Consider the following 20797-nt stretch of genomic DNA (forward strand, 5'->3'; position numbering starts at 1 on the left):
GTACTCAAAATTGGTTTTTAAGGTGCAAGTTCCCAGGCATCCCATTCATACTTCAGTCCCACATTTTCTTGTAGAGATCCAAAAGCCCTTTCTAGTCTGAAGCAGTGGAGAAAGACATTGCCCAGCATTAAATCCTTTCTGGTCTTTGGGAACCACTCGACTTATTTATTGTATGCCACCTGTGTGTCAGGTCCTTCACTTGGAGTTTTAAAAAGTCTTTTGGGGACATAAACATTTGGACACATCAGTGGCATTCTGAGTGAAGGGGATGTACTAAAGTTAGAATGCAGAGTTGCATGGAAGCACGAAGAAGCAAAGGGATGTGTCAACCTGTGAGGTTCAGGGAAGGCTCCCAGAGAAGGTGACATTTGAACCGAGTCTTAAAGGATGAGCAGCAGTTCACTGTTTGCAGAGCAGGGAAGGGCATTCTTGGTAGAAGGAGCATGCAGCATGCACAGATTTAGAGACAGCCTGGCATAATGTGTCAGGGAACTGCCAGTAGTTTAGGAAGGCTGTACCACAGAGGCAGAGGACTGGTGAGGGAGGAGCTGGGGCTTGAGAAGGAGGAAGGAGCCAGATGGTGAAGGAAGAGGCTTGTGTTTGCCTGAGACCCCTCTCCAACAGTGGTGTCAGTGTTTCCAGGGGTGACAGTAGTGGTAGTAGTGAGTTGGGAGTAGAGAAGGGGAAGGACTTCAGGGGTATCCTGTGACCGATACAAGACAGCCTCTCAAAGCCTTGCCCCACTGAGTAACAGGCCTACCTCTTTTTGATCACGGTCAACAATTAGTTGGCAGTGAGTCTTGGAGTTCACATACTCTTCACTCATTTTTCTATATCTGCCTGAAACAGTCTTTACCATGAACCCAATCAGCATTATCAATCATCTGAGAAAAATAAAAAAAAAAAAGCCTCTCAGGGCTGGGTGCGGTAGCTCATGCCTGTAATCCCAGCACTTTAGGAGGGCGAGGCAGGTAGATCACTTGAGGTCAGGAGTTCGACACCAGCCTGGCCAACATGGTGAAACCCTGTCTCTATTAAAAATACGGAAATTAGCCTGGCATGGTGGCGCACGCCTGTAGCCCTGGCTCCTTGGGAGGCTGAGGCATGAGTTCATTTGAACCCAGGAGGTGGAGGTTGCAGTGAGCCAAGATCGTACCACTGCACTCCAGCCTGGGCGACAGAGAGAGACTGTGTCTCAAAAAAAAAAGAGCTTCCCCTGTGTTTGAGTAGGGGGTGTTTCTTACAGGTCTTAGATAAATTGGGACGAAATCTAGTGTGTCTGCTCTGATTTTCTCGGGCTCTGCTAGAACAAAAACAGCCCTTGAGTGGGAAAGCAGAGGCAGATTTCATCGGCCTGACCCCAGACTCCCATTTTCCCTGTGAAGTTGGCTCAGCAAACAAGCAAGAAAACATACAATATCTTTGAGGAGCAGGAGCAGATGGATTGAAATGTTAAAAATCTGGTTTGTTAAATGATTTCAGCTAACAAAATAATTAGAGAGAAAAAGAAGCACCCAAACTCTCTTCCTTCTTCAGTGAAATTTAAATAAGATCATTATTAATCACTCAGTCCACCTTGCAATTTCTATACCTTTAATACTGATACTTTTAAGAAGAATGAAATGAAAATGAGTGAGAGAAAGAATGTCATCTGTAACATTAGATGCAAATACTTAAATTTGTATTGTTATATGATACAGTATGTGATCAGCAGTTTTCCTCATCGCATTATAAAGAGTTTTGTAATTAGTGCATTTTTTCTAATGGATAACTTTTTTTCTACACTACTCTTTTAAGGCTCTTTTAAAAACATGGAATTGCTGGAGAGATATAGAAGTGAGGTTAGTTATAGAAGGTAAATAATGTTCATGTCCGATTTACCGTGAGGCCACCTATGTTATAGGATATTGGTGGATAAAGTTGAAATACGTGTACCAAACACTGTTGGATGTTAGACACCCAAAGATGAGTAAGATCATGGCTGACAATATACTAGGTGCAACAAATGGTTTCACCAGGAATCCTTGATGAATTGATTACAAGTTCTGTGGTAGAGATCCATCCAAATGTTAGCTCTGTCTGGGGAGCTGACAGGGTTTTCACAACAGCTAATATTTAGACTAGGTCTGAAGGTAGAAATTACAGTGAACTGGAAGAGAAGAGAGAGTAGATCAAGGTAGGAGAGAGCATTTCAGAACAAAAGCAACAGAGATATCTCCTGAAACTTTAAATAATTTGTTTTTTCTTTTTTTCTAACTTCTGTTATATCAATGTTGTTATTTCTAATACATTTTGAAAAATTTTTATTTGAAGAAAGAATGGGCTGTATCCTGTCAGCATGCAGTAGGTATTAATCTTGCCAGTAAGCGGGTAGTGAGCACAGATTCTGTAAGCCCCACCATTAGTTCACTTAAGATTTGTTAATCATTTGCTCTCCTGGGCTGGACACTCACCAATAAGTCTTCACTGTCAGAGGTGAGGTACGTGGCATGGGTAACACACATTTCCCACATCGTTAGACATGTCTGTGTGATGAATCAATACAGGTTCTTCCAGTTCCAAATGTGTAGGTTGGTACAGAAGCAATTGTGGTTTTTGCCTTTGAAAGTAATGGCAGTGATTTTGCATGAAGTTTGCCTTTTGTTGACTGGGCTTCCATCGACAAGGTTGTTTATGTATAGTTGTACAAAAAGGAAACATAAGCTTTAAAAAAAGGTTGATGTCAAATGATAAATGTATCCTTTCAAGGACCATGTAAAAATAGGTGACTATATTTAATGAAACTTTAGGTTTCAGAATGTGTTTTTCTGTCTGTTTTAGACCTTAGCTGGATCTCCAAAATACAAGTGAATCACCCGGCAGTTCTGAGGCGTGCAGAACAAATCCAGGCTCGCAGAACCGTGAAAAAGGAGTGGCAGGTAAGGGTTCTTCTTGAGCATTCTGTGCCTGTATTTTACAATGCATGGTCTCTTCCCTCAAGGCCACAATATTGAATTTCGCTCAAGATGCATCTAAACTTAAAAGATTGCAGCTGTCCATGACTTATTTTAATAATTCATATATGATGATGATGGGTTGGAGAAAGATAACACATTTATCCAAACAAGTTAAAATCTTATCACTCTTGAGTGGCAAAACCGCAAATGAATTTGAGGCATCTTTATTCATGAGTGAATTAAATGGCATATTTTCTCAACACATTTATTCAGTTTTTTAGACATGCCTTCTTTGGTTGTCTTCTGTTTTAATTTTAAAGCCCTAACATCTAAACTTGATGTGTCCACTGTTGAGGCCCTTAGGTATAAGAGTTGACCTTTCTTGACCATCATGTTTACCTTTCTATTACTTTCCGTAAATCATTTTTCAAAATTCCAAAAATGATGTTTCGTAGAGTACTTGTGGTCAGCATTTTCTTCAGTGTATCCCAACCAAAGATGTACTGTGTAGGATTAAAAGGAATTCAGAGTTCATTTCACAAGTGAGGCAGAATACTGTGATTGAATCCTTGAGAGTGATAGTTCACATTTTGCTCATCCTTAGAAATATTCTGGTTGAAAAGATAAAAGAAAATTCATCAGACTGATTTGTGAAATATGAATATTGTTTCAAAAATGGAATTGGATTAAATTGAAAAAACACTAAAAAACTTGGAGACTTTTAAAAATGATAATCTCATCCCAGATACCAGAGCGGGAGGTAAAATGTGAGATAGAAACCTTCTTTTGGCGTTCTTCTTTGTCAGGGTGGCTCTGATGGGCTCTCCGTTTGTCTGACATGGAGTAGTCAGAAGTGGGGAGACATGGGCTAATAGGAGTTTCAATTTGGGATATCTGTGGGAGAAAAAAATGTTTAAGCCTACTCTTCCTCCCTTTTATTTTGGGCAGTGTTCATCTTGTTAGTGGCTCTTGAGCTGTGTTTATATCATATATCAGAATATTCCATTGAACAGTGTAGGCATAAGATATTAACACCCATACTTGTCTAATGATTCTTTCCCAACTGGGTTGGAGGTTTGTTTGTTTATTTATTTATTAAATTTACTTTGTTTTCACTTTTCTTTAAACCAGGCTGCTTGGCTCCTGAAAGCTGTTACCTTTATAGATCTTACTGCACTTTCAGGTGATGATACATCTTCCAACATTCAAAGGCTCTGTTATAAAGCCAAATACCCAATCCGGGAAGATCTCTTAAAAGCTTTAAATATGCATGATAAAGGTAATGTTGTTGTGTGTGATCTATGTGGTGTTTAGTGCTTACAATACTGATTGCTAAATCAAAGAGGACTTAAGATACAGCTGCTAATGATAATGGTGATAGAATCCATGATAGAAACTCTTGCTGTATATACATAGACAGATTCTTCTCTGAAAAGCAGCAGGAAGAGAATCTGAGTCTTTTTTTTTTTGAGGTCAGTTCTTTCTGTCAGTGGATTAAAGTGCTTGGTAGAGAGTGACTTTATTTCTTTTCAATTCTTCAGTTTTGGAAAATTTCTCTTTAGTGACGCTGAAATACTCATCCTGATTCCCTAGCCACACGTGAAAAAGCCAGTCTCATTACTTAATAATCACATCTCATACGTAAAGTATTTTCTGTGAGTATATGAAATACTTTTGAAAATAAAGTGCACATGAGAAATATAGTCTGCTTATATATTAGGTTAGATCTTTCAAAAAAAGTCATATTCACTGCTGTAGTATACATGAAAAGAAGGACTTTTCTAGAGTTGCCTTAAGTTTAGAACCTTAGCATTTTGGAGATGTTGGACACCTGTAAGAATTGATTCCCTTGTTTTCTAAGTAAAGAAACCAAGACCTGGAAGGCTAAGCAGCATTCCCAAGACTACATGTCTTGTTACTTGCTGGGCTGGTTTTGGGAGCCAGGTCTCCTTCCCACAGAGTATGCTTCATGGCCCCCGAGTGCCTATCTGCTGTGAGTGCAACTAGAGACGTTGAATTGGCCTAATGCAGGTCTTTTATCCCAAATAAACATGTTTAGGTTTGTAGGTAAACAACTCTACGGCTTTTGAAAAGTATTTATTATGTTTATTTCGAGTTGGCCATAAAAATACCACCTTATTTATTGCACTTAAAGGTAACAACTTGGTATAAGGTCTTTTGATACTGCTTTGTTTTATAGTGACTATTTGAATTCTAAATTTTTTTAAATTTATGAACTTATTTCTTAAAATCAGGTCTTCCATTTCAGATTTTATTATTTCTTGCAAAAAAGGGAATAGGATTAGTTAAATGTCATTTTTGTGGTACCACCCTCTAAATTTTACTTATATTTTTCTTCATCTGTCCTTCTTCAAACTATCCTTTGTTCAGGTTGTCCTATGTGAATGCTCTGTAAATACGAATTTTGTTATCTACATGAAATATTTTCATTTAGTAATGATCACCAAGTTTACTATTTAGACGTTTTTAAAAAACAGTGCTATGTTAATCTCAAAGATGAGTATATCCAACTTGTTTTTATGACTTTAACGATAAGAAAATAATCCATGTTGTCAAGAACTAGAAGGGAATGTGGAAAATAAAAATCTTTTAATTTATTGCAGCATTGTGGGGGAATTATTTTTTCTCTCATTTGATTTTTGCCAGTGTTGCAATATAAATAATAATTAAAAGCATGTTGTATGAGTTGAACTTCATTTAAAGTTGGCTATTCCTATTTTTTCTTGATAGGCATTACTACAGCCGCCGTTTGTGTTTATCCCGCCCGGGTGTGCGATGCTGTAAAAGCTCTCAAGGCTGCAGGCTGTAATATCCCTGTGGCATCAGGTAAAATGTGTTGTGGCTTTTGTTGTTATTTTTTAAACATGTTTCCAGTTCTTCATACAATGAGGTATTATACATAGGTTTGTACTATGGTTTAAATTAGTTTTTGTATTTCATTAGTTGTATTTATTCATGATTTTAGTATGTATTAATTGCTTAGTAAGTGGAAGACATATTTATTCCCAACAATATAGAACTGTATTCCTATCCTTAAAGAAACTCAGTTTAGGAGGAATAGTCAGGTAAGGAAAAAAAATCTAAGGCATCATATATATATATATATACATACTAACACACACATGTATGCATGTTCTGTTATACATATATATGTAAAATATAATAATAAGGATATGCGGGCTGGGAATGGTGGCTCACAACTATAATCCCAGCACTTTGGGAGGCCGAAGCAGGTGGATCACCTGAGGTGAGGAGTACGAGACCAGCCTGGCCAACATGGCAAAACCCCATCTCTACTAAAAATACAAAAATTAGCCAGGCATGGTGGCAGGTGCCTGTAATCCCAGCTACTGGGAGGCTGAAGCTGGAGAATCACTTGAACCTGGGAGGCAGAGGTTGCAGTGAGCCGAGATCATGCCACTGTACTCCAACTTGGGTGATAGACCAAGACTCAATCTAAAAAAAAAAAAAAAAGGATATGTGCAAAATGTAGTTGCATTTCTGAGCAGGGAATGATATATTCTGCAGAGGTTGGTGACATCAAAGTAAGAGAAACATGGTCATGGAGATAATTGCATTGGGTCTTAAAGGATGAGGAGGAGTTCACAGTGTTAATAAGGTAGGGAACCACATTTTAGACAGAGGCACTAGCACTTGTGAAGGCACAAAGCATGTTCAGGGAACTGGAAAAGGTTTGCTATTGTTGACTACAAAGGCAGGGCTCCAAAGACAGGGCAAAGGGGGAGATACAGGAGTTGAAACTAGAGAGGGAGATCAGGGCAGAATTGCAGAGGGGATCCATGCCATGTGGGGGCATTTGGCCTGTATTCTGATGGTAGGGAAGACACTGAAAGGTTAGAGGTGTGACATGATCAGCTTCATGGCATAGTAAATTACCTGATGGTACTGGATAAATTAGAAAAGGAGTGAAATTCAGTTAGGGGAGACTTGTCGCAGTCCATGCGGGAGCTGATAAAAGCCAAACAAAACCTAGAAGATAAAGGAGAGGGTGCATTCGAAAGTCACTGACTTCAGATAGACACAGTGGGACTTGGTATGACAGAAAAGTCTTTAAAACATTAGTTTGGTAAATATGTATCTGTGTGTATATGGATAGATGAATAGACAGATATAAAATTAGATTCTAGTTTTAAGAGATGTTAGAGGAATATCCTGATGCTTTAAAAAGGGAGTCTAGGCCAGGCATGGTGGCTCACATCTGTAATCCCAGCACTCTGGGAGGCTCAGGCAAGAGGACTGATTAAAGCCAGAAGTTTGAGACCAGCGTGGGCAACAAAGATCTCTACAAAAAAATAAGTAAAAATTTAAAAGGAGTTTATAAAGGTCATTAGCTTATTAGGAATATATTAAAAGAAACATGGTGCACAGTATTTATATAGAATTGATTTATGAGGATTCCTGAAGTATTTGGCAGCTACACTTGTATAGACCTTAATTTTTCATCAGCCTCAGTCAGTTCAGTTTTTGCTTTAAACAACAGAGAAACATGCTTTCCTCTAAGGTAACAGACCTAAGGAATTTTTTTAATTTTTATTTTTTGAGACAGAGTCTCGCTCTATCACCCAGGCTGGAGTGCAGTGGCACGATCTCGGCTCACTGCAACCTCTGCCTCTTGAGTTCAAGCAGTTCTCCTGCCTCAGCCTCCCGAGTAGCTGGGGCTATAGGCGTGCACCACCACGCCAGGCTAATTTTTATACTTTTAGTAGAGATGGGGTTTCACCATGTTGACCAGGCTAGTCTCAACCTCCTCACCTCGGATGATCTGCTAGCCTTGACCTCCCAAAATGTTGGGATTACAGACAAGAGCCACCGCTCCCAGCCCCAAGGAATTTAATATCAAGGTAACATGACAGGTTTTTTTAGAAACAGGGATGGAGAGTTAATGATGTGCATGTAAAAGATGTTACTATTTTTCAAGAGTGTAGTTGTGTTTTGTGTTTTCATTTTCCTCTTATTTACACTGGGCTCTGCTCTTCCCAACCCTGCCCCTGCCTCAATTTTGTGGACTAATTAGGTGTGTTTTCCTCCTGCATTCTCTTTTCTTTATGCTCATCTGCCAGGCTGGTTGTTTTTAACATAGGCAGTGGGAGGAACACATAGGACAGTTTGTTTACCACAGCTAAAGAGGTTCATGAGAGAGTTAATCAAGATAAATCAAGGGTAAATGAGTAAATCAAGATAGCTAACTTGATCAAGATTTGGATCCAGAACTAGTGTGCTAGATAACTAGTGTTCATTAAGACAGGGCTACAACTACTATTTTATGGTATCACTGTGAAGATAACATTTTTGCTGGTTACTTAATCCACCTTCATGAGCATCTCTGCAGCATCTTAATTTCAGGTCTTCCAGAAAATGATAGTTGTCCTAACACTAATATGAGAGAACATTCAATTTCTTCACACTTATGCATAACATAAGTGATGTTCTTAAGTGTCAATGCATTGGTCTTTAAATGCTGATGTTTAGGGGTTTGGAATTCTTTGATTAACTACTACTGACCAATTGAAATTTGTTTTCCCCTCCCCCACTTACTTACTTTCCTTCTTCCCTCCTTCCCTCTTTCTTCATTTCCTTTCTTAACTCTATTAGTGGCCACTGGATTTCCAGCTGGACAGACTCATTTGAAGACACGATTAGAAGAGATCAGATTGGCTGTGGAAGATGGAGCTACAGAAATCGATGTGGTAATTAACAGAAGCTTGGTGCTGACAGGCCAGTGGGAAGGTAGGTGCATGCTCTTACCTAAGAGAGTTTCACCATTCTTCCCTAGTGAATCAGGTGATGAGGCAAGATGTAGCATGTTTTAGAGGTCACTGTTCTAGGTGACAAGTTAGTAGATCAAATGGTGAGTTTAGGAGAAGGCATGGCTAAGATTACCCATCCTTGTGCCCCTCATAAATCTAGGCAGTTGCCTACCTGCATGAACTTTTCAGATCCTTTTGAGTGCTTAGGTGAATAGTTACTTCCATGCAATAGATTCATAACTTTTAAAACAATTTTATTTTACCAACATGCTTTTTCTTTAGAAGGGAAAAGTTATTACTATTCTATACTGTTTTGTTACTAAATACATACTTCACTCCAGGCAAGTCTTTTATGCAAAGTTTATTTGAATATATTGGAGGAAACTTCCCTTTTTTCTTCTGTTAATTTTTGCAGTCTTTGAAGGTATGGGATTATTAAGTTGACTAAGTTTATTTTTACTTCTAGCATTCTTAGACATAGCTCTGATGACTATCATGAGGTTGATGATTCACTATCACGTCAGCGTACACTAAGACATTGCCCTTTCCAGCAACAAGCTTTTGTTTTTTTAAATAGATATTAAAGAATCAAATAGATTTTACCTCTGTCTTAAATACATTTTGTATACTAAAGATGAGGTCATTGGTAGCTAGAAAAGTAAAATTCTCTCTTTCAAAAAAGTCATTATAATAAATAGTTTAACCAAAACTTTTTAATGAAATTACAAGTTAAAGCCAGGATAATATGTTGTCTCTTTATATGTGTGTATATCAAATAAAAGGCATATTTTATACTAATTATGGAGGCTATTCCCACACTCTTAAAGTTTAAATAAGAGATAGGATTTTATCTCTTATTTAACCTGCTTATTGGACTTGCCTATATCTCCTGGGTATTTTCCTGTGACTCTTTCTATCCATCTGTATCTGTAAAGCCTTTATTTGTCTATTTGTAAAGCCTAATTCCATTGATTGTCAATTATGAATTGCTTTTGGTTATGAAGTAGCAAACGTTCAGTCAGTGGTTTAAACCCTCAGTATTTATTCTCTTATATAAAGTCCAGGGGTAGGTATTTCAGCGGTGTGTGGCAGGTCCACAAAGTTCTTGGAGACCCGGGCTACGTTTGTATTCCAGTTCCAAAGCATGTGGCTTCTGCTGTTAATGTCAAGGGCACTTCATTGTCTGAGATGGCTTCTGAAGCTCCAGCACCTTACACTCATCTCCTAGACCATAGGAAAGAAAGGCTTTTCTCATTAAGTCTCACACAACACCTTTGTTTATTACACCTTTGCCCGCTGGCCTGAGCTGAGTGACATGGCCATTCTTGGCTGCAAGTAAGCTGGGAAATAGAGGTTTTAGCTTGGAATATTAGCTACTTTCCTGTACATTCCCATTTCCATTGCCTTCACCCCACCGCCCCCCAAGTTCCCCATTAATACTCATCAACATTTATAATTCTTGCCAGGTTTAAATTCTTGACAGTTCACAAATATCTTTTTGTATTTTGTGTTCCTTTTTTATGATTGTTCATGTGTGTGTTTTAGCCAATTACAGTCATTCTTAAAAGGCATATTTTAAATAGATATCTCTGTTCCTATATATTAATTTTGCTAATCTGCTTTTAGTCATGGATTTCACTAAGATTTAAGGCTAGAGTAAAATGAAAAAGTTAGTAAGAATAGTATTTAAAACAAATCTGGCAATAAACTTTATGTGATTTAGTTGTATACAAACCTATATGTCCTTTATATCTTAAGCAATTGTAGATATAGAAATAGGGTTTATATTATAACTTACACCTTTTATTAAGCAGTTGTGGATATAGAAATATGGTTTATATTATGCCACTAATTGGAAAATAAAATACAGTAGGAGATGGGTTTTGATGTAATTGACTGCCCCTTAATGAACTAGGAATGGTTGTTTTTAAGAACTGATAATTTCCCAATAACAGGCATTTATGTAAAATATAATGACACATCTTTGTCCTGGACCATACTTTTCTATTAACTCTTTTTCTGGTGTTAATAACCTCTTGACCCAAACAAATTGAAAAGGAACATTTAATGCTAGAAATTTAATTCTAAATAGAAACCTGAAATGACTTAGGACTTTTCACTGCAATATTTTGTCTTAATTTTGATTCTCAATTTGATTACATATTGTATTTTTCAGTGTCATGTTTTAATATTAGCTGTTTATTAAAATATGAGCATAAAATAATTTCTTGGAATTTGTGGATGGAAATGTCTATCAAGCAATCGCATTTTTAAATCCAGGGCCCTCTCCCTTGTGCAGTGAGGTTTGTAGGATACTTGGTAAAGCACAATAGAAAGAATCCCATTTTATTTTATTTTCTAAGTTCTGGGGTACATGTGCAGAATGTGCAGGTTTGTTGGCATAGGTAAACGTGTGCCATGGTGGTTTGCTGCACCTATCAGCCCATCACCTAGGTAGGTATTAAGTGCCTCATGCATTAGCTATTATCCCTAATGCACTACCTGCCTCCACCCTCCCCCAACAGGCCCCACTGTGTGTTGTTCCCCCTCCCTGTGTCCATGTGTTCTCATTGAGAACCCCGTTTTTTAAACCTGGCCCTTCAGAGTAGTCTTAACCATTTCTCATGGACGTGAGAGTCCACAGTAGGGTATGAACTCGAGGAGACTGGAGTTTGGGGGTGGGAGAGGTCTCATATTCCTCTCTGGGTTCTCCTTAGTGACCATTTAAAATGTCCACTTTTCTGAAATTTCTAACTTTTCCACCCTCCTTGAAGCTCCTTTACTGTTAGCACATGAACTACCTGCTACTTCTCAGAGAAAATAAAGTCATCAGACAGGAGCTCCCTCCAGGTCCTTGCATCAGGGCTGCTTTTCTTTGCTTCTTCCTTTGCTCCTTCCTCCTAAATTCCTTCCCTCCACTGTGCTGTGGCTCTCATCTCCCCCTGCATTTTCAAAAGCCCTGCTCTATCTGTTGGGCATTCTTTCTCCTATGTGGTCAGCCTCTCTGCCAGCTCATTCCCATTAAGCATTTAGACATACGCAAGCTTTTCTTAGCCATTTACGAAAGAACCCACATGCCGGCTTTCCCTTTCCTTCATCCCCAGCAACGTCCTCCTTTCTTCCCTCACCTTCATGACTAAAATTCTGAAAGGAAGGCCCGATGCGGTGGCTCACACCTGTAATCCCAGCACTTTGGGAGGCTGAAACGGGCACTTTGGGAGGCCTCATCCCCTCTTGTTCTGCTGCCGCCCTAAGCTCTGGTTCCGCAGGGACGTTCGGGGGCAGGGCGTCCTCCTCACTTGAGGTCAGGAGTTTGAGACTAGCCTGGCCAACATGGCAAAACCCTGTCTCTACTAAAAATACAAAGATTCGTTGGGCATGGTGGCACATGCCTGTACTCCTAGCTACTCTGGAGGCTGAGGTGAGTGAATTGCTTGAACCTGGGAGGCAGAGGTGGCAGGGAGGCAGAGGTTGCAGGGAGCCGAGATTGCGCCACTGCACTGCAGCCTGAGGGACAGAGTGAGAGTCCCTCTCAAAAAAAAAAAAAAAAAAATTCCGCAAAGAGTTATATTTATTTGTTTGTCTTGAGAAGTTCAAACTAATATACTAATGACCTCTCATCTCATTATGTCCAGGGCATACTCCCCAGTTGTTTATTCAGCATTACCATGCAACATATGACACAGCAGACTGTTCCTTCCTTCTAGTAACACTTTGTTGTCATGGCTTTGGTGCCTACATTCCTGAGGTCTTCCTTTCTGTTTCTGATTACCCCTGCGTCTCATTTGCAAGCTCCTCCTCCTCCTCTGTCATCCCTGAAGTGTCCACGGTTCTCACATTCTGAGAACCGTGGACACTGAACTGTGGTTCTCAGATTCTGTCCCAGTGTGACTTTTCCACAACCTTGGTGTGCTTTCCTTTGGAAACGCCATGTCCTTGCTCATTTCAGTTACATTCCTTATGGCAAAGACAACCAAACCTCCTGAGCACCAGGACCATCTGGACCCAGGGCCACCTGGACCCAGGGCCACCTGCTCCAGAACTCGTATTCCATTGTATCACTACACCGTGTTGCATTTCATCCATCATTTACATATAAGTAGACATTCAAATATCACTGAACCTTGACAAAATCAGAGAAATCTAGTTATTTTAGAAATAAATCTATTAGGCCAGGCACAGTGGCTTATGCCTGTAATCCCAGCACTCTGGGAGGCTGAGGCAGGCAGATCACTTGAGCCCAGGAGTTCAAGACCAGTCTGGGCAACATGGCAAAACCCCATCACTACAAAAAAAAAAAAAATTAAAAAATTAGCCCGGCGTGGTGGTATGCACCTGTAGTCCCAGCTACTCAGGGTTGGGGCTGAGGTGGGAGGATTCCTTGAGCCTGGGAGGCAGAGGGTGCAGTGAGCCATGATTGTGCCACTGCACTCCTAAGCCACTGCGCCTGGCCTAATAGATTTATTTCTAAAATAGCCTGAGCAAGAGAGTCAGACCCTGTCTCAAAAAAAAAAACAAGAACTATTAAAAAGCATTTTCATTTCCCTGACTTTCTTAACAATTTTTATTAAATACAATTTAATTTTTTCTTGATTATTCCAAACTGTTTCATTACTGATTATATTATTCCAGAATACAGTGATGCTTTCAGGGGCCAGTGGAATCTCTGAGATGATTGGCCTCATAGCTCACAGTCCAGACTCTTTTGCTTTTTGATTTATGTATCTTCTTATTTGTTACTGTTTTTTTGCCTGCTCCTTAGTGGTTAAGCTTTTTACTGTCAGATCATGTTGAGCTCGTGACGGCACACTGTCCTTCCCTGCCAATCCTCCTGTCACTCATGTCCAGCTGGACATGGAAACGTGGACAACTACATTTCTCACTTATCACCATAGTTTTAACCCAATAGGGTGTGGCATGTATTGTTGGTTCTCAAAATTATAATACCTGACAACCATTTTCAAATGATTTGCCCCAGCTGCTTTCCTGACAGGCTCTGGCATATCCCCCTGGGCGTTTGTGATAAAAGAATTGAGGTGTGTATGTGAGGGAGGAACAGGCTTCTAAATGAGGAAAATCCCTCCAGGTGATTTTGTTCTTCTTCCCCACCAGTCCCATGTCCGTATTAAGAAGTACTAACTCAGGACTCTTCTTTTTTTGACATAATTCCAGTTCTTAGTTGCATATACTTTAGGTGCCAGATAATGGAAGCATTGTTGAATTTACATACAACAATGTATGTAAACTCATACATTGAATACATTCATATATTGTATGTTTTATTGTATTACTAATACTAATTAATTGGTTAATTAGTACATCTCGTATTTCCCATGTGTTTCTATGCCTTTAGCCTGGTTCTGTAGTTAGCTGTAAACAGGAGAGTTTGATGAATAAAGTGTTATTCTGGCGAATTTAGCTAAGAAGTGCATCTACTTCCTGTGCTCTTGAGAGAAGAAGACTTTCCTCTTCCTGGGATGGCTGTGCTCTCTGATAAAGATAGCGTCCAAGTGGGGACATCACCCGGCCGGCCAGCCAGGCCACCCAGTCATTGTTGATGTCACAGTCAGACCCAGAACAAATGCACTGTGGGGCAAGAAGGGAGGACAGTACTGGGAAAGCAGGAATAGTTGAAAGCTGAATCTTTGCATTTAGACAGATCTTGGTTGGAATCTTGGCTCTACTGTTTACTGTTGGACACGTTCTTCTCTGTGTTTTCTGTTCCTTCTATGTAAAATGGAGATAATGACATCCACTTCACAGGGTTACAATAGGGAAGAAATTAGATAATGTATGTAAAATGATCATCCTGTTGCTTGGCCCTGGTGAAGCCCTCCTTGCCAGCTGCAATGTGCCTTCTCCTTCTCCCTCCTCCTGCCCCTGATGATGGTCTGTTGTCAAGGGAAATGATACATAGCACATGTGTTAAGTGAATGAAGTGGAACTCTAAGGACTTGGGTTTTAGTCTTTATGATTTTGATAATTTGTACCTAGACCTTGGGTAAACACTTCGGTTCTCTCTGCTTCCATGTAAATGTTACAAATGAGGGGATAGGACATAATGATTTTTACAACCCTTTAGATCTTTGATTTTATGTTTAGCGTTTTCATTTTCAGTGAATATTATTCCCATGATTAGTACATGTAATACAATATTTCTTAGTGGTGGTGTTGAAGTTGACATCTAAGGTGCATTCCTTAAACAGTTCTTTGAAGAAAGCATTCACCAGAAGTTGTTCATCATCTCATAAATCTTATTGAGCAGGTTTTAAAAATTGAATACTTTCCATGCTCTGTAAATATACAGAGGTGTTCAGTTTACTTTTTTTATGACCTCTTTCTGTTGCATCTATTTTCCTAAGATATTTACCAGTGACAGGGAAATGCTATCAGGTTGCACCTTGTTCAGGAATCTAGCTCCATGAGCTGAGGACCTGGAGCTGGCTTTACTAGCTTTGGGAGACTCATTCCATACTGGAGCACCAGCAGACGTAGTTCCAAAGGTGGCTAGGATTGTCTGACATTCTGCAGCATCTTACATTCAGTGAGCAATTGGAAGTACCCTTTGTCTCCTGTATCCAAAGCCTCATGTACTTTTCATCTCCTTCAATTGTTTACCCCTGAATTACTCTCTTAAATCTGGCCTGTGAAGTACATACCTCATGGCTATGAAACATTTTAGGATAAGAGAATGAAATATCAGCATCAAAGCCACATTATTTTTCATTTTCTTATATGAAGAGAATCCTAAAGGCCTTGAATCTGGGCAATAATCTATTTTTCTTATTTGCTGATTTTTACACAAGAAGGATGGTAGAAAGAACATCTCAAAAATAAATTGGTATGTTTCTTTTATAGAGTGTTAATCATATTTTATTAGAAAAGCAGTCTCTAAATCCATAGACACTTTTTGGGGAGGAATTACATAATCTATAAGTTGTGGTTTCTCTGTTTTGGGAGTTGTATATAACAGAAATTCTGGAAATATGACAACTGTATGCTTTTATGGTTTTCATTTTTATGCTACAATTCTTCAAAACTTCAGATACTATTGATAAAAATGTGCATCTTATCTCTTGTAGGTTATTATAATATCTGGTGTGTTAGCTCATCTCTGCCTTAGTCTTACAAGATTAATTAGTTGCTTTGGTGGATGAAACTGTGTTCTTGAACATTTTGTGACTTTTTTAGTTTAAAAGGTTGCTGTACAATTTTATATCAAGTGTTTTACTGTACATATAATTATCTTAAGAGTTATTTTCAGGCCATTCTTGTGCAGTGTTGAACATCTTTCTAATACTCAAAAAATAATTGCTTAGATATGTTCGTTAACAATTATTTTTAAGTGCCTTTGAATAGCAGGAAATATAAAAGGAAATATACTTTATGACTTTTAGATAGGAAATAGTCTTTAAACGCTTGGATTCTTACTTAAATCATAATTTTATACATATAAGTTTTATTAACAGAGTTTTTGATGTCTACAGCAGTGCTCTTCCAGAATACTTAGCAGATTGCCAGCTGCTTCAAAATTGAGAAGATACTTTCCTTTCAGGTGGACCCTGGAGAGAAGAAAGTTAATTTTATTTATTTATTTATATGTGTTTTTAGCTTTTTGAGGGTTTTAAAATTTTCATTTCCTGTTTTAAAATATACCATTCTATTTTTTAAAATAATGTCAAGAATGAGCTCATTAAAAAAGAAAACTGGAAAAGAACAGGTACACCCACATTTCCAACTCCATCTCCCCTTTCATTGTATATCTGCAGACCTGATTCCTTCCATGTTGTTTTCAGAGGTCGACACCAAACTACCAAGTAGATATTTTTCCTTTGGTTTAAATTCAGATTCCATTCCACCGAAGCAACACGAAAAAACCTAATGTCTAGTTTTAGCTTCTGGGGATTACGTTCTCCAGGTAAGAAGTGAAAATAGAGAATAATCGGTGTTACCATCTTTATTCAGAAAATCATTATTTTCAGCAAAATGGGGCCAAGGCAGAAAATCCAGGTTGCAAGACTTGGAAAAAGGAGTGTCCACCCCATGGGACATTTACAGATTGATCACTATGACAGCAGCCCTTTATAGATGTAATAATGCTGTCATTAGGTTGTGATAATTCTCCAGAGACCTCAACAGCCCCAGATTAATAACATCTGGAAATTGTTCAGATGACACAAATTTCTGTTTTCTGTTTTAAGGCTTCCATGGTGCCTTTCTGTGGCATCTGCGATTGTTTTTCTTTTTCAAACCTTTCAAATCAGGAAATATACATAAAATACAAGATTATTTTCCTCACCTATGCTCCTAGGCTCTTGTCTTGATAGCCAGCATTACCAAATCTATCAGGTAAACTGCTGGCCAACTGGTATGTCTGCTGGAATTTCTGGAGGTGGAATAGCAAATGAGTTCATCTGGCAAAGAGAGCATCTGAAGGTCCATGCAGTCTTGGCAAGGAAACACAAAGTCCCACACATAAGACAGGGATGGGGAGTTTTTCATCACCGAAGAGGCCATCTTTAGATCTCAACTCTTTTTTTTTTTTGATATGGAGTTTCGTTCTTGTTGCCCAGGCTGGAGTGCAATGGCACGATCTTGGCTCACAGCAGTCTCCGCCTCCCAGGTTCAAGAGATTCTCCTGCCTCAGCCTCCCGAGTAGCTGGAATTACAGGTGTCCACCACCATGCCTGGATAATTTTTTGTATTTTTAATAGGGATGGGGTTTCACCGTGTTGGCCAGGCTGGTCTCGAACTCCTGACCTCAGGTGATCCACCTGCCTCAGCCTCCCAGAGTGCTGAGATTATAGGTGTGAGCCACTGTACCCGGCTGGATCTCAACTCTTAAAGATAATTCAGGAACCATTGCTAAAATGAACAAGGCCAGCAGATTTTGGAGCACAGTCAATCTTCAGTGAGGGCAGATGTTTCCTAATTAAATTCCTGAATTACTTTTTGGCTTCTGTCCTTTCTTCATTATCAAAGTACCAAACAGTATAGCACATCTGGTCTCATAGAAGACAGCACCTCGTGTAGGTTCCTGCGATCTGACCAGAAGAGCAGGACTTTTTCACAAATGGCCTCCACATCTGCCATGAATGATTTCTCCTCTGAAAATAGCCATAGGATCCCACCGTGTAGCGTGGTATCCCAATTCTTGTTCAGATAGTAGATGCAGGCGATGCAGCAGCCATCGTTGTTGGGGTTGTCCACATGATGAATGTAACCTATTCCATTTTTAAGATAGCAAGCCACCATTGCCTTGGACCTCTCCTTGACATAGTATTTTCCCAGCGGCTCCTGCACTAGAGGATCAGCCTGTCAGTGAGGGATAGGAGGAAGCTAATGGCCTCGCAGCCCTTCTTGTTGCTCCCAGAACTGTGGGGTGAACTGATCACTCCACAGTTCACTCTTTAGAGACACTGCACACATCCCAGCCAGCTGGCTGTCCTGCAGGGCCCCCTTGCAATGCAGCTGCTTAATGTGCTCCTGGATGCAGTTGCCCACCACCTCCTTGCCCAGGAAGTTTTGCGGGTAGCAGAAGCTGACCTCCTGCAGACAGGGCATGATGTACTCTAGGGAAATTTTCTCCAATTCCTGCCTCATGATGTGTCCCAGGGGCATTTCATGCACAGTGCAGAAGTCGGGGACCCCCAGCGTGCACCCAGAGAGGGAACGATGTATGTAATGTGAAGCCAGGGCATGGGGAGTGTGGCCATGGTCCCGAGCCACTGCAGTCAGTACTGGGGACAGGGGAAAGTTGCTCACAACTTTCAGGAGAAGGGATCTGCGTTCAGGGATCAGTGGGAGTGGTGCAGGACTCCAGGATCTAGTGCTGGACTTGCAAGTTAATCTTAAGTAAAGAAAACTAAAATGCTATAGATGCAAGTTCCTGCTGGCATGTGGGGACAGCATTGCAGAAGGTAGGGCCAGTTGTCAACCTGATTTGGATGCTGTTTCAAACATGCAGTCTCACCCCTTTCCCTCCTCTCTACTCCTTGGATCCACACTCTGATGCACACAGGACTTTCTCAGTGTGTCCAAGTGCTCTGATTCCTGTCAGTGAGCACTCCACTGACACAACCTCACTTGTTTTTCACCTGGGAACGACAGGCAGAGGTCAGGTTATGACCTCTGCTTCTTCTCAGTGTGGCAGTAGTAGGAGGGATGCGGGGAGACAAACAGGAGACAACTCTTCTGCTAGTTGTGCCACTATATTGATTAAGCATCTGCAATGTAATATATCCTGGGTTTCTAGCACACCCACTCTCACTACCCGTGAAAACCTCATTATAAGTCAAAACATTTATTAATAGGTTTTTAATGTGACATCACTATGCCAGCCATTTCTCTGGTGTATGTGTTTTGTTAAATTTTGCATTATTCTGACTAATTTGCAGTCGTGGTATTGGAATTCCATTTTCATTTGTCAGGCATCTTTGATAATAGCCTACCAAATTATTATTTTTCTAGTACATGGCAAGAATTGCTTTTTTTTTTAAATAGAGAATTTCCAGTTTTCATAATGTTTGAATTTTTAACAACAGACATATATTACATGTGAATATGTAAGCAGAAAAAATAGTAAAGGCTCTGGAGAATAAGGTCATGATGTTTGCAAATATTTAACTATAAGGACATTTACTAAAGTATTACTTATAATAGCAAAAAATCTGGAACCTTAAGTATCCAATAATAGGAAAATGATTGAATAAATTTTTTATGTCCATGTGATGGAATATTGTGCAGCCATTAATAATTGCTCCATAGACCTGTATTTATTAATATAGAAATATGTCAAGGATATATTGAAGGAAAAAAGCATGTTACAGAATAATATGTACCATATATAATCACTTTTTTTAAAGTTATAGAAGCCATAGAGTGATAATCTAAAAAGCTCTCCTGTAAGAAAAATATCTGGATGCTAAATTACAACAAACATATCAAATTATTTTTCAACTTTTATTTTTGAATAATTTTAAACTTATAGAATAAGTTGTAAAATTGGTACAGAAAACTACAGTTTTATCACTGAGATTCCCCAATTATAAAGCACTATCCCATTTACTTTTTTTGACTTATTTCCTCTGTGATGTGTGTACATACATATATAAATTATGTATTATATACATATTTTTCTGAACCATTTGGGAATAAGTTGCAGACCTGTTCACCTGTTACCCTTAAATACTTCAGTGTGTATTTCCTAAGAACAAGGACAAGGACAAGGACACTCTTGTACCAAGCCACAGTACTGCATCAAAATTAGGAAATTAACATTGATAACCATACGGCCATTAAATCTACAGATTGTTCAGATTTTGCAGATTGTCCCAATAGTGTTCTTTATTAGGTCTAGATCAGTTGTTTCATATCTCTTTAATATTCTTTAACCTAAGAATACTAAGAACAGTCCTCAGTCTTTCCTTGTCTTTGACGATTACTGGCCTGTTATTTTGTAAAATATACCTCAGTTTGAGTTTGTTTGGTATTTTCTCGCAATTAGATTCAGGTTACACATTTTTGGCAGGCATACCACAGAACTTTTGCTCCGTTCTTCTCAGCGCATTATTTCAGGAGTCACAAGATGTTAATTTGTCCCATTATTGATGATGTTCCTTTCTTTACTTGGCAAAGATGGTTTCTGCCAAGTTTCTCCATTGTAAAATTAATAAGTATTTTGCATTTTAATAAGTAATTAATACAGATTATGAATGGAGATATTTCGAGACTATGTTAATATCCTTTTCCTCATCTAACTTTTATTAACGCTTTTAGCATCCATTGATGATTTTTCAGCTATTACTCTGATTTTCTAATTCTGTCATTTCTTCTATACTTATGAGTTGGCATTACCAAATCTGGGCATGATGTGGAACCCTACAAAGCCAGATGTGGTATTGAGGTGGTATTGAGGTCCTTCCCTCCCTCCCTTCCTCTCTCCCTCTCTCTCTTTCCTTCCCTCTCTGTCTCCTTCCCTCCCTTCCTTCCTTCCTGTTTGTAAAAACTCATTGATTCATATTTTACTCAATTGGTTATAATCCTTTACCATCATTATTTGTTTTGATACTC

The 20797-nt window shown here is 39.1% G+C and overlaps 1 protein-coding gene and 1 pseudogene across 1 annotated transcript in view; one reads left to right on the plus strand and one right to left on the minus strand.

Annotated features, from left to right (window-relative positions):
* The window catches only part of DERA (deoxyribose-phosphate aldolase), a 125648-nt gene that overhangs the window by 43587 nt on the left and 61264 nt on the right, over nucleotides 1-20797 (plus strand). Inside the window, exons 2-5 of the mRNA XM_032159724.2 lie at nucleotides 2821-2918; nucleotides 4068-4215; nucleotides 5688-5783; nucleotides 8571-8705. Of these exons, the coding sequence (XP_032015615.1) occupies nucleotides 2821-2918; nucleotides 4068-4215; nucleotides 5688-5783; nucleotides 8571-8705 (477 nt within the window). The remainder of the gene's footprint in view (nucleotides 1-2820; nucleotides 2919-4067; nucleotides 4216-5687; nucleotides 5784-8570; nucleotides 8706-20797) is intronic.
* On the minus strand, nucleotides 17578-18346 carry LOC116473870 (prolyl hydroxylase EGLN3-like; annotated as a pseudogene).

This window comes from Hylobates moloch, unplaced genomic scaffold (genome assembly GCF_009828535.3).
Source record: "Hylobates moloch isolate HMO894 unplaced genomic scaffold, HMol_V3 SCAFFOLD_8, whole genome shotgun sequence".
NCBI lineage: Eukaryota > Metazoa > Chordata > Mammalia > Primates > Hylobatidae > Hylobates > Hylobates moloch.